The 14,212-nt window shown below is 35.4% G+C and overlaps 2 protein-coding genes across 5 annotated transcripts; one reads left to right on the top strand and one right to left on the bottom strand.

Annotated features, from left to right (window-relative positions):
* Nucleotides 1-862: 862 nt before the first annotated feature.
* On the bottom strand, nucleotides 863-5,274 carry LOC105803026 (protein LOW PSII ACCUMULATION 1, chloroplastic). 3 transcript variants are annotated; one of them, XM_012634963.2, is made up of 9 exons: nucleotides 4,995-5,273; nucleotides 4,193-4,296; nucleotides 3,694-3,829; nucleotides 3,305-3,536; nucleotides 3,009-3,166; nucleotides 2,150-2,338; nucleotides 1,726-1,826; nucleotides 1,408-1,504; nucleotides 863-1,106 (listed from the first exon to the last, which is right to left on the bottom strand). In XM_012634963.2, the coding sequence occupies exons 1-9, from the start codon at nucleotides 5,229-5,231 to the stop codon at nucleotides 1,032-1,034; spliced, it is 1,329 nt and encodes a 442-aa protein (XP_012490417.1). In that variant the 5' UTR covers nucleotides 5,232-5,273; the 3' UTR covers nucleotides 863-1,031. The 3 variants fall into 3 exon arrangements, 2 of the variants coding, with proteins under 2 accessions (XP_012490417.1, XP_052479919.1); XM_052623959.1 differs by lacking the exon at nucleotides 4,995-5,273 and adding an exon at nucleotides 4,736-4,957; XR_001136348.2 differs by lacking the exon at nucleotides 1,726-1,826 and having other exon boundaries at nucleotides 4,995-5,274.
* A 5,095-nt stretch (nucleotides 5,275-10,369) lies between these two features.
* Nucleotides 10,370-13,845, top strand: LOC105803024 (putative indole-3-acetic acid-amido synthetase GH3.9). Of its 2 annotated transcripts, XM_012634960.2 has the most exons (4): nucleotides 10,370-10,798; nucleotides 10,920-11,021; nucleotides 12,033-12,856; nucleotides 13,097-13,845. In XM_012634960.2, the coding sequence occupies exons 1-4, from the start codon at nucleotides 10,509-10,511 to the stop codon at nucleotides 13,666-13,668; spliced, it is 1,788 nt and encodes a 595-aa protein (XP_012490414.1). In that variant the 5' UTR covers nucleotides 10,370-10,508; the 3' UTR covers nucleotides 13,669-13,845. The 2 variants fall into 2 exon arrangements, with proteins under 2 accessions (XP_012490414.1, XP_012490415.1); XM_012634961.2 differs by lacking the exons at nucleotides 10,370-10,798; nucleotides 10,920-11,021 and adding an exon at nucleotides 11,385-11,951.
* The last annotated feature ends 367 nt before the right edge of the window (nucleotides 13,846-14,212 follow it).

Raw genomic sequence — 14,212 nt, 5'->3', positions numbered from 1 at the left:
AAAATATGGTTACTTAATAACTTTGTAATACTGAATATGATAATGTAACAAGCTGAAACCGAAGAATTTATGTTTGTTGTTTTCATTGTTTTAAAAGATTAAATTGATAGGATAGATAATAATATGGTTCAAAGAATTAATTAAAAGTAAAATATTTAGACAGATTACATTGAACTACATTGTAAATTTGCACATGTAGAGATAATGATGGTTTAACGTCCAAGCACACCGAGGCGGCAAATGGTTAACCCATGGGTCATGGGTAGAGGCTTATATGATATAATTAATTTGGTTAAAACTTCAAAAAAAAAAAAAAAAGAAGAAGAAAAGAAAAGAAAAAGAGGCTAGTTTGTCCAACAACCTTCAATAGTTTGGCTGTCCTAATCCCTTGACTAATACAAGAACAATTAGAATAATAATAAAAAGCAGAACCTAACCCAACAATGGAAGACAAAAATATGTATTCAGTGATACGGGTAGCTGATATGTTCAATGGCTCTTGTACAAAGGTCAAACTCGCCTGGATAGCTATTTAGAAACTTCCTCGAAATCTTTGTTTAAGCTGTAAATATATGACCTCTTCCATACCTAATACAAGCTAAATGACAGAAATAGTAATGTGAAAATCCCAGAAGAAGAGGGTTCTTTCTTTTTACCAGTTCAGAGCTGTTGGTAAGCGGTGAGAGTTATAAACAGCTGGTGCAACCAAATCATAACAAAGGATGGAAAAGTGAAACAGCGTGATTGGTATAACTATATAGTAAGCCAATAAAGTACACCATAAAGCCAACCTCTGAAAAGAAAATAAAAGAAAAAGAGAGGAAAAGGGGGTACTGATTAAACATTGTTAAAAGCTCAATAATAGTGAAATAAAGGCTATCGAAATTAAGTTCTTTATCGTGTTCAAAATCTTGCATGCTGTGATGTACAAAGTAATAAATATACAATGCTTAAAGAATAGATAAACAAAGAAGATTCCCATCAGCTTTCAAGTTTGTAGCGCACTAAAATAAGGGTTGGTAACATAAATTCTATCTTTCAAGTTTGCTTAGCAATGCTTCCATTGGAGGCAGCTCCTGCACTATTTGTGACCAATCAGGCATTCCCTGCAAACAAGAAAAAATTTACCATGACAACAAAGGAAAAAAATTTCCAATATTGCATTACTGATATTTGAAATCTTAGATAGAGAATTATAAGATTGATTTATTTAGCAGCCATGAAAAAAGAAACCACCAGCTGAAGGAACGCTAATTGATCCAAATTTTTGAAGAAAAAAGAAAAGAAAAGAAAACAGCAATCAGTCATAACCCTTCCTATACTAACTTGTGACATCCTCTGATAATTGATATTTGCAATTATCTCAGGCCAAAAAGAGGCAGCAAAAGTTTCCAACAATTTTCTTACCTTTCCCGATCTTCGGACTCGACCATCTAGGCGCAAAATTATGTAGACATCCTCACCAGGGGTAACTCCTTCAGATTCTTGTTGATCCCTGATCCACCTGAGTAAGTAAGAATCTTCAGTAAAAAAAAAATATATAGTAAAGCTAACAGAAGGAAAGACGTTGAACGAAGATTTGAGCATATGACTGGTAACTGGAAATATAATCAATGTTTGGAAACAGTCAAACTTTTGTAACCTGAAGAGATACAAGAATAAAGACCTTCGTTATCTAAATGAAAAATAAGAACAAACAATAATAATTATTGAGTAGCAGGTGACCTCTCCCATTCTTCCAGTGAAATAACCTCAGCCTTAAATCGAATTTCAGCTTTCAACTTTGATTTTGCAGTTATAGACTGAGCTCGTTTCTCAAAGTCTTCCTGCCATGACAGTGATAGATAAAATGTTTGGAGAAAGGAATTTAATTAAAAAAACACACCTAGTGCATGCAGTAATATTTCCAGAGCTGAAATTCCATGTAAAGTTGATTAATATAAGACAGCAACCAAATGTATATTCAGCATATCAGCACAAGTACACCAGAGCATAAAGACAGTCACATGCATAGTACATCACATATAAGCCACAAAGTAAACTTATAAGAAGTCCTAATAACTATAGGAACAATGAAAATATGATCAGTGGACAAGACTTATCCTTATATGGCTAATAATCTACAATAGGTCAGAAACTTGTAGTTTACCCCAATAGAAGGAAGAGCAGTAGCTGCCTTTTTAGAAACACCAAAACCTTTCTTCTCCACTTGCGGTGTTCTACCTTCACCCCAAATGACAGGAACTAGAAGAACACCTCGTCTAAGGAGCTCGGTTCGAAATCTCTCAGCCTTCTGTAAAGCTGAAGAAACAGATTCTTTTTTCCCTGCTAAAATAACCTGAATCCAACCTTCAATTAGAATGTAATGATAAAAACCAAATAGATAGGAGAAGGCATAAAATAATGCATCAACATGCAAGTTAGCAATATACAAGTAAAAGTTGCGCGTGGCATGTATTTTGTTGACCAAATAGGAAAGACAGTGCACTAAGACGTAGCCATACTCGACTAAAGTAGTCAATACTAATATAGTCTTCTATAGTAAGTGTAAAAGACTTCTGATCCAATGGTCTAGGTCTCAGTTTTGCCTTCCAACTCGTCTTCTTTGTCTCGATCACCACTCCGAGCAGTAGCATTCACTAAATAATGAGGTAACAAAACAAAACTGATTATTGTTATGGTTGTTCTCATAGAGCTGTAACATTTTATTTATTAATTATTATAAGCTTAAATTTTAATACTTTGGTTACTTTGGAAACATGTCAAGTATGTTTACCAAATCCAGCGCAAGAAATCTAATTCTATCTCACGATGAAATGAGATGAAGGTTTTTAATTCTTAATTTGCTTATGGTCACGGTGAAAAAAAATTGCTTATTAGCAACATTATTTTTGAAGAATATACTTTTACAGTGACAACACAGGCATAACTATCTACCTAAATTTGCAAACATGAAGCAGCAAGAACTTGGAAAAATATTCAACCAAAAGAAAAAAAAAAATACTAACTGGTCTAACAGTGTCTCGTAGCTGCACAAGTTCCACAATCCGATTGGTGGAAAGGCGTAAAGGCAACCTAGAGAGTGTTTCATTTCGGGATATTTGTGCGAGTTGCTCTTCCTCCTTCTTGTTGTCCCAGAAATATAACGCCACAAGAACAATGATACCTGTAGATAGCTGATTCAAGAACTTAGTCATTTTAAAAAGCCAGTTACAAACTATTAGCTTGATGGTCACACCAAGAAAGTAAACGAGATTACATGAAATGACATATATATATATATATAACACATCTCACAATTTACCTCCAATATTTATGCCAGCATTGCCAACAGTTTCCCAAATATCAGGAGCACCATCACCTCCTTTAATAGCACGAAATAGCCTGGGTACAGTGAATAACAGCGAGATTCCAGCAGCTGCAGAGAATGCCACATAAAAAAATCTCCTAACTCCACGAAATGGGGCCTGGACTTCACTGATAAGTTTGAGATCTCTTCGGAAACTGTAGCCTATATCTTCTCCACCCAGCCTGGCCTGGAAAGATAACAAATACTTATGAGCAATACCAACTCTTAGTAATTTGAGCTTCATGTGAATGAATAATTTCATTTGATTCCATAATCATAGCACTTGGATATCTTGGTGGGGATTGGGAAAGAGGAGTGTCTGGAAGAAAACTTAAGCAACATACCTCTTCTTGCAATTCCTTGAACTCAGGTGATGCTCTAAGGGAGGCCAGATCAGGATCATTGAGAATTGTACCGAACTTAAGGTTGTAGTCTCTCAAAGCAGTACGGAGACACTCAGCAGCTTTCTTTGCTTCCCCTCTTCCTCAATAAAAACAAAACAAATAAAAAGAAAAAAAGGATTCTTACTAAGAACAGCCCCATTTAGTACTAAATCATTACTTGAAATTGATGCAGAAGAGTATTATAACAAAAACATAGATGAGGCCTGATTCTCAGAACTTTCGGATTTCATATAACAGGAATCCAGGGACTTAGGCAGACAGATGGAGGTGTGATTATGAATACTATACATAAGCTATATACTTTACAGATGCATCTGAAGGGAGTTATATTTCAGAACTCACCTCTTCCCTAAAGTAAACGAGAATTTCTGGAATCATGCATGGTAATTTGAAATAATAACTACTAAAAGAAAAAGGAAAAAGGATCAGAAATCCTTACTGGTAGGCATGACAGCAGGCTTTGTTATAGAGAGCAGCTTGGGCTTCCACAGGGTTTGGGTCTAAACTAAGTGCCGTTTCAAACTGGACTAAAGCATCTTTAACCTGAAATATCCATTTGACATATGAAGCACTTTTTACAAAAAATATTATTTGAATTTCCAAATAAAAGTATGGTTTGTAGAGACAAGTATCTAAAGCAATGCAGAACAATGAACTATCTAAGAATCTGAACTTCTGAAGAAAGTGATCAATAAATTCATGAATTCAAAAGAGTATTTTAGAGGATCGTTCTATGGAAACCAATCAATCCAGAACTCAATCTAAATTTTCCTAGATACAGTTTGCTGTTCATTGAGCTAGGACGAATTTGCGTGTCATCAAACCAGCATGATTTCGCTCTTTAAATTATGCACTATAATGTGAGTCAAGCTACTGTAGGAATAGCAAAATGCTCAGCAATTTAATACTTAGACAATAAAATTAAGCTCTTTAACATACCAAGCAGCCAAAAGAAAAAAAGAATGAAAAGAAATGGAGCAACCTTTAAACAAGATATCATGCAATCTTGTTCAAGTAGAAACCTGTCCTACATATCAGACCATGAGAGACACATTCAAACTAAATCACTGTCCTGTACTATCCAAGGGAACCATTTAAGAAACAACGGAAAAGAAAACCCATTTGCTAGAAGAAAAGAAAAACTTTTGGCTCTAATTCTATGAAAAAATCACCAAGATTGAAGACATCAACACCATAGAACCCTAAAAATACTGCAAAAACAAGAAGAGATCAATGCGTACGCGTCCTTTGGAGAAGAGGGACAGACCCAGGTTGACACAAGACTCAGCAGTCTGGACATTGGCCTCTGGGGACTGGGAAGTTGGAGAGGAAGAGCAAGAAACTATAAAGATATGAGGCTTCTTTTGAGAATTCAAAAGGGTTGTTTTTTGCGGGAACCATGGCCTTGATTTTGCTCTTATCTTTGGGTATGAAAAGCAAAGGAGTTGCTGGTTCAGTGCCAGAGCAGCCACAGCCATTCAGATTTCGCGACCAAACTAAACAGTTTTATCTCAACTGTATTTTATTAAAGTCTTTTTTAAGTACTCCACACATACTCTAGGCGCTGCTGACTGATGCTTGAGACGTTGTCGTTTTACATATAATTGTTGAAGACTTGAAAATGTGGGGGAAGTTTCAAATCAGAACAGCCTAGCTGACCGAAAAGTGAGAGATTTGAACAAAAATATATAGGTATGTAAAATGAGTTTGGTGAAAAAATAAGGTCGGTTTTAAAAATGAGCCAAGCATTAGATAAGATATTTTTTGTCTGAGCTCGGCTTGAATTCACTAAATTACAAAAAAAAAGAAATTATTTTTTTTGTTATTTTTACTATTGTTATTGTTTGGATATTGTATAACACTTTTTTTATTGTTAATTTTGTTATTATTTTAGAGATATTTTCTTGTTAAGTTGCATTTATCTTAGTATTATTTAGGTGAAAATATTTATTTTAATTTTATTTAGTATTATTTAGGTGAAATTATTTATTTTAATATTTTTGATGTATTATATATATTTAAAAGTTATGTAAAAAATAATATAATATAAAAATTTTAAAATAGGTGGACCAGGTCGGGTCCATGTTTTAATATTTTTATCTAGGTCAAGCTTGAACAAATTTTTAGACTCATTTTTCAAGTCGAATCAAGTCCGGGCCTAGCAAACGGGGCCTGCAGAAGAACTGTAGGTGCTTTTAAGCTGTAACTTTCTTTTTCTCCTTTTGCTAGAGTGTTCATAGATGATATTTTATGTCTGTTTTTGTTTTGTTATCTCTTTTATTTTTTTTCAATGAATTTTTGTCACCCTAACATTCATATTTAAGCATTTGCCACATTTATATTACCTATTCTATGAGAAATTATTTGTTAATTCTATGTGAAACAACATAGAAGTTCTTTTGTATCACCTACTCTCATTCATATAAGACGCGTACATGATGTTCTGTATAATGCTTTGGTGGTCATGTTAGTGGAATTGAGGTGATGTTTTTTTTTAAGTTGCGATGGGGTTAATGATTGGGACGTCGCTGCTTTTGAGTCTTAGAGATTGCTCAAAAGTATATTAAATAGGGTTGCCTTTTGATGACTCTGGCCAATTGACAGTCGACTGTTTGGTGGATTAGGAAGTAAGATTACTGATGTGATGGAAGAGTTGTACTGATTCATTCCTATTGGCTATATTCGGATTTTCTCACAGTGGAACTCTTAAAAAAACAGCAAGTTTGCCATTCTCAAGGTGAAAAGTTACCCAACTATGAATTAATGCTTTTCCTTTTACTAATTTTACTTCTGCCAGAAGGTACCTGTGTAATTAGAATTAGCAGATAAATTTTGATCACCGAGATATCTTCTTGCTTGATGATCAGTCCAAACAGGGGTGTTGTGGAATGTGGATGTAGTGGAGAGTGAAAAGACCAATTGGTACTATTTTCCTTTTGTCATAGATGTCACAAATTTTTTGTGTCTAAATTTGAAATTCCTGATACTAAATTTCACTGTTCTTAACGATGTATGAAGAGGCTAGCATCCATTGGGAAATAATATTTGGGGGTTTAAACCTTTCATAGCTAAGTTAATATTATCTTTTGAATTCCTGTTGCGTAAATTCAGCAACAGGAACAGGCAAGCTTGTTACCAGAGGCCACACTCTTGAACTAACTGTGAGCATTTGGATGGAAAGGGAATGTGCTGCGGTAACTTCATTGTTCTCTTTTGGAAACGTCCAACTCCGGTTCAATGGGTTTTCTTGGATTGTTGAAGTTTTCATAATTAGAAGTTACCTCTAATTTATGCTCACATCAGTATGGCTATTCTCTTGTAGCTATTCAGATATTACACAAGAAACATTGGTTAGGTCACACACAAAAGATAGGTGTGGACCAGTGGTACTTGGAGCAATGGTCGTAATGAAGTGCATATAGAATTTCTATTTTAATAAATGAAATAGGCAAAAGGAGGCATGCACTACATAGAAATAAATCCAGGATATACAGTTCTGAACAACAATTATGTATGCAGTGCACAATTAGTTATGTCTGACCTGTCCAACTCTTCTGTAAAAAGCTTGATCAGGTTATGCTCATCTTTAAATTCTGCTTTGCATAAAAATGTTTTTGTTCTGATATCTCCTCAAACTTTTAAAGCAACTACTTGTAATTTCTTTCGAAGTATCTGCTTTAGAAATTTGAGAACCCTCTCTCAACTTAGTAGGTTACTTTTTTGTATTCTCAAATTTTGATCATGTATGCGTCTTTTATTGAGATATCTCATGTTCTCTATTGGTAAACTAACTCAATATTACCTGTTTCTTAAATTACATTAACACACTCCAAAGCAATTCATTGATTAGGAATGATACTGAATTATTTTAGCTCCCTCGTAGACATTCTCAATACCTCCCAGAATGGTTCATGATGATGTTTTGGAGCTACAGAAGAGTTATGATGCTGCCTAAGACCAAGAAGAAACGTAAAGAAAAGAAAGAAAATATCTATATGAAATAATTAATAATTGGAGTGATAAAAATTAGCGGTCTTAGTAAAATGAAAGTTTGTGATACTGACCATCAAGAATAATATTGCATCAGATGCTGACAAGTCCTTTGTCCCTGGTAGAAGAGGAAAAAGTGCCCAGAAAAGCAGCATTCAAACTTTTGGTGATATTTTATTCTTACTTTGGTTAATTAAAGAATTGAACCGATCCAGACTGTGTATATGAGATTTACTAATATAAATAAGATTTGTAAAAAAATTAAAATAGGTAGTTAAAATTCATTTTCAAGGACAAAACTCAGTGTTTGAGACTTAAAAGACTTGCACCGTCGTGTCTGATGGTGAGACAAGGTATTTTCAAAAAATTCATTTATTGAAGCTTCTATGATTCAAATCTAGACGTTTTCTCAAAATATGGGTCTTTGAAGTGAGTGGTGACCTCAGACAACCAGAATACTGGTTTTGTAATTGCCTTACAACTTAGTCAAAGAAGAACCTCTCTATCAATTTGGATTTGTGCTTCATGATATTTCTTCCACTGAGTTCCACATGAGATGAGATGACCCTTATTATGCTTGTAGAGAATTCGATTAACGCCGAGAAACGAAAGAGTTAAAGGCCATTTAAGTTGGAAACCAACAGTGTCTGTCTCACCATATTACAGAAAAGTTAAATGAATCACCTTGATCAATGAGCTAAGGTTTATGGAGGGACATTTTTCATTCTCACATATTTCTCAAAAAAGAAAAAAAGAAAAAAACCTACCTTTCCTCCAAAGCTGGCTGTACATCTTATTTGGCATATTCTTTTATATTTCTTTCTGTCCAAAGTCTTGCTCAATAATGTTGGTTGCAGTAACAGTGATCATTCATGCATGCATCCTCCATGACTGCATTTTGTCTTTGAGTAGATTTGATAGGACTTCAGAATGAAGTGGAACCATTTAAAACCTTGTCTGTTTAAAGAAATGATATGATTTCCTTTGGTAAATTATTTATATCTCTGGCAAATGTTACTTCCTTTTGAACAAGAAGAAATGTGCACTATTTATTTTGGTTCTCCAATTATTATAATTCATATAAATTGTAATACCACTATTTTTTTCCTTAATTACTTATAAGTATTTAGTTTAAGGTTCCTTTCAACATCTTTTTTTTTATTTCGTGCACTTTCTTGAAGTAAAGGTGGTGGACCATAAAATAAACTATATGCTTGTATTCAAAGCACTAAATATCCAAACTATCGTAGGATTGTGAAAAGAAATCGTTTCAGAATCAGAAGAAAAGATGGTGATGCACTCTATGAGTTACTATGATGAGTCTGCTGAAATTAAAATTGCACAGACTCAATTTCAAGTGGATATTGTAGGAGATCATGCTTTTAGTGATGCTATGCCTTATGCTCCAATTAGATAGTCATTGGAAAACAATGCATAGTAGACTTACTTTCTTCTGCACTATCACAAGCTTCCTAGATATGGAAAAATAAAAATTTTATTGCAGCCGCACTGTATGTTTCAAATTTGTCATGTGGGAGAGACATTGAATCTGTTGGCACTTCTTCAGCATACGTGTCTCTCACCATTCTATAAAACAGATGATGCAGACACAATATTACTGAATGGCATATGTTCTAAAGGTATTGATTAATGCATACAGGCTCGCTCGTATAAGGATCCTAATAATGGCAAATCCCCTTCAGCATCTCAAATTTGATTGAATGGTACAGATTGTTTCTTATTTTCTTTAGGAGCTTTTGTTCAAATTCTATCATTGAGGACAAGGATGGAATTTCTTACATTTCATTTCCATGTCATTTATATGGTACTGATGAATAACTTTTTGTTAATGGGAGTTGTGATTGACCCTTTTATACCTGCAACTTGACTTGTTCTGAATTACCTTCCGTTGCAGCTTGTTAACCATTAGACGTGGCTATTGAGAGGGAGAATGGTTTCCAGTTTTGTTGCTATACATGTCACTTATGGGGAAAATAAATAAAAGGAGAAAGAGAACAGATACTAAACGGAAGGAGTTTGATTTTCTTGGCCTTTTGCATCCCTTTATGGGGAAAAGAAATATGAAAAAGTTCCATCTTATGGACAATAACTGATGTTAGAACTAGAACCAGATACCAACAACCTTGCCACTGACCAGAATATACGATCCATGTATGATTATGAAATATGTCACATGTTGCAGTCAAATTGAAGAATCAGTATGATATACTGTTGTGCAGTGCACATGAAAATATCATGACCATTTAGTACAACTTTTCAAGGTATGCAAACTCATAGTTTCATATTTGATGAAAGGCTGTTTTACTCGTCTTAGTTCCTTACACTTATCCTTCAACATTTTTGCTCAAATGGCTGCTACAGAAACTAGAATCTTCTGTCTTAAATCATTACATTAAATGATGGACTATTAGTTGAATTATTGTATAATTCATGAAAGACCATTTCCACTATATTGTTGGATGAGGTCATTGTTTTCTAATCAAGAAAAACAAGTGAGGGTCCACATTACAGTACAGATCATATCAGCGGAATATTGATTTATCTGAACAGAAAAAACCAAACCAGCACCATATGCTTCTAATGATCGGCTTGTAAATGTGGGGAAAATACGTCTATTATTCAGCAGGCACATGACAAACCAAACTTGTTATATATAGAACCTCTAGTTTGTCAGTTGTGATCAAAGAAGTATTGCTTTTGTTATTTCTTTTGTGAACTCTCTACTTGTTCCTTTAAATCATAACATGGATGGGAAGAAACTGGAATACAAGGGTGAAGATGCCTTGAAGGAGATTGAAAAGTTAACGACGACAGCTGGTGATGTTCAGTATGGCATCTTGAAAGAAATATTAAAGCGAAATGCAGAAACTGAGTATTTGAATAAGTATATGAATGGATCTATAGATGTTTCTCAGTTTAAAAGTTGTGTCCCGGTTATTACCTACAAGAATATCTATCCTTATATCCAGAGAATTGCTAATGGTGAAGACTCTTCCCTCATCACTGGTCAACCCATAACTGAAATTCTGTGCAGGTTTCCTCTCTCTTATTATCTCAACTCTTTATACCATTATGGCTTGTTCTTTGTTTTTATTTTTGGACATATTTTATGTTCTATGTTGTAAGTTAATTGAAACATGTTTCTCAAATTGCAGCTCGGGGACATCTGCTGGAGAGCCTAAATTAACGCCATCAATAGCAGAAGATCTTGACCGTCGGACCTTTCTTTATAATCTCATCATGCCAATTATGAACCAGTTATCTTACAATATCCTTCTTCCTTTATTCTTTTCTCTATATTGTTTTCCGTTGATTCCATCATGCCAATTATAACTGTGTGTGTATGCATTTGTGCATGCATGTTTGGTCGTTTCTAGGACTTGGTAGCAGCTTAATACTATCTTGGTATTTTTTTTAATCCTTTATTCTTTCTTGAAGTGGTTTCTATCACTTTGCTCTTGAGAAGATGTTATTCCATATTTTTGTTTAAAAATTTTTATTGCATCTGTGCCATCCACCACAAGTTTTTGGATTCTCCATTCTGAGCAATGTTTAAGGACGAATATGATTTGATGCATAGAAAAAGCCATAACGTATAGTGTTTGAAGGGTAAACTGTACGCACTACTATCCTTTAACAAGACTGAAAGAAGAATTTGCTACGACCTCAGTACTTGTGGGAACAATCCCTACTTGAGTTGAGCCACCAAAACTTTTAGTTTAAAATGAATATTGGTGAACCATGCGGGGGTTAGTGCACGAGAAAACCCTCCAAAGACCGAAAGCATTGTTAGTATAACATCTGACTCGTGGTGGGCCAGAATAGTATGATAATATTTTGTTTTAGTCCCTGATCTCATAGCCTCTTTCTCTATTTTGACAGAAAAAAAAGTGTAGGGTTTAGTACTTGCATGTGAAATTCAATTTACTGTCTCCTTTGTTGATTTAGAGAGAAAGAGAGCGTGTGCGTGTGTAAAAGAACTTTTTATCCACTCACAAGTTGCTCAGTCTTTAGAATTTAGATGATGTTATTAGTGCAAGTTGGCGTGTAATGCATGAAAAAGAACTTTGCTCTCATCCGCATTCAGACTTTTTGCATAGTAGCATTGAGGTTAATGAAAGCACTATTATAGTGTCTCAAGTATAATGATCGTAAAAGATATTCAGAACTGAATAATGAATTTCTCAGTAAGCACACACTAAGTCTTCTCCAATTAAATGTAGATGTTTTGGTTACAATGATGCCTGTATTGACATTTTGATTTTCAGGTACATTCCCGGTCTTGATGACGGCAAGGCCATGTATCTATACTTTGTCAAGGCTGAATTATCTACACCTTGTGGTCTGCCATTTCGCACTGTGCTCACCAGCTACTACAAGAGTAAGCACTTCAAGTGCCGAACACGAGACCCATTTAATGACTTTACAAGCCCAGATCAGGCTATCTTGTGCAATGATAGCAACCAAAGCATGTACTGCCAGTTGCTTGCTGGTCTAGTACATCGTCACCAGGTTATGAGATTAGGGGCTGTATTTGCATCGGCTCTCCTCCGAGCCACATCTTTTCTTGAGCGTAAGTGGGCTCAACTATGCAATGATATCCGCACCGGCCATCTTGACCTGTCGATAATAGACCCTGCATGCCGGTCAGCAATGATGTCTATACTATCATCACCTAACCCCGATCTGGCTGATGAGATTGAGAGCATCTGTAGCCGTCCATCTTGGAAAGGAATCCTGTGTCACCTATGGCCCAGGGCCAAATACATCGAGGCTGTAGTTACTGGCTCCATGGCACAGTATATACCACCTCTCGAGTATTACAGTGCAGGAAAGTTGCCTTTGGTTTGTACTATGTATGCTTCATCCGAGTGTTACTTTGGTGTCAACTTGAAACCAATATGTGACCCTGCAGAAGTAGCATTTACACTCTTGCCTAACATGGGTTACTTTGAATTTTTACCTTTGGGAGAAAATGGAGCACTTGCCATGGACATAGATGAAGAGGAGGCAGTGCCAAATGACAGGCTTGTTGATTTGGTGAATGTTAAATTTGGCAGCTATTATGAATTGGTGGTTACTACTTTCTCTGGTAAGAGCAGTACCTTGTTAAGACAATTAAATAGCCCAAAAATGGTATTTCATTAATTCTTTGTCCGTCAGCTTTCAAATTCACATGAATTCTACGCGAAAACTCATGTTTCCTTTAGTTTGCTACTGATAAAATATTTTATCACAATTAAACAAGTCTTCTAGAAAACAAATATGTCTCTGCATGTTGCTATCGTTGTTGTCACCATCTGAACTAGTTGATGCTTGGTTAATGATTCAGGTCTCTATAGATATCGAATCGGAGATGTGCTCCAGGTGACTGGATTTCACAACCAAGCCCCACAATTCCGATTCATATGCAGGAGGAATGTTGTGCTTAGCGTTGACAATGACAAAACCAACGAGGAAGATCTTCACAGAAGCATCACCACAGCAAAGAAATTGTTAGAACCCTACAACGCCTTGCTTGTGGAGTACACCAGCTATGCCGATACATCCTCTGTCCCTGGACATTACGTACTCTTCTGGGAAATTCAAATGGTAGACTCAGCCACCTCCATTGATGCTAAGCTGCTACAAGAATGTTGTGTTACTGTGGAAGAAGAGCTCGATTATGTCTACAGGCAATGCCGTAGCCAGGAAAAGACCATAGGACCACTTGAGATACGGGTTGTTGAGCCTGGGACATTCGAGGCATTGATGGATTTGTTCATCAGCCAAGGGGGCTCAATTAATCAGTACAAAACACCAAGGTGCATCAAGTCTAGTACTGCTCTTAAGTTGCTTAATTCTCATGCCTTGGCATCATTCTCTAGTCCTAGGGATCCCAAATGGGTTCCCTTGAATGGCTAATAAACGAATCTTAACTTTGTTTTCTTTGGTTTAGTTTGTCCACTCAGTCTAGCTAGCTAAATTATTGCTATAGTTTCTAGTGGGTTGTATCACAAGCAATCTGGTGACCCAGTTTATCAGACTATAGCTATGAATGTAATCTTCATCTTATGTGCAATTGACTATTTCTGTTTTCTACCTTACTCTCCAATACCTCACATATATTATTTGTGTATTCATGAAAAGATTAATATTATAATTAACTTTAGTTTTCCATACCATTCTTTGATTAAAATGCTTGATTATGTAATTTTCTCAAAAGACAGTGGATGAGAGGTGAATGAGCACTAAACTTCAAAATTTTATTATATATATAATTTGGAAAAAGTGTTTTGAACACCAAGTGCTTTGTAGTTGTATAGTAGTATAAAGCGATTAAGTTTCTTTCCAGACGTCTTTGCCAAGGAGTACGTATGGTACTGGATAACTAGGAATAGGAAAGCTGCTTTCTACAGTACGTATGGTACTGGTAACTAGGAATAGGAAAGCTGCTTTGTACAGTTAT

This window comes from Gossypium raimondii, chromosome 11, assembly GCF_025698545.1.
Source record: "Gossypium raimondii isolate GPD5lz chromosome 11, ASM2569854v1, whole genome shotgun sequence".
NCBI classification, from domain to species: Eukaryota; Viridiplantae; Streptophyta; class Magnoliopsida; order Malvales; family Malvaceae; genus Gossypium; species Gossypium raimondii.
The sequence above is the reverse complement of the archived record's forward strand: the minus strand, read 5'-3'. Positions and strand labels throughout refer to the sequence as shown.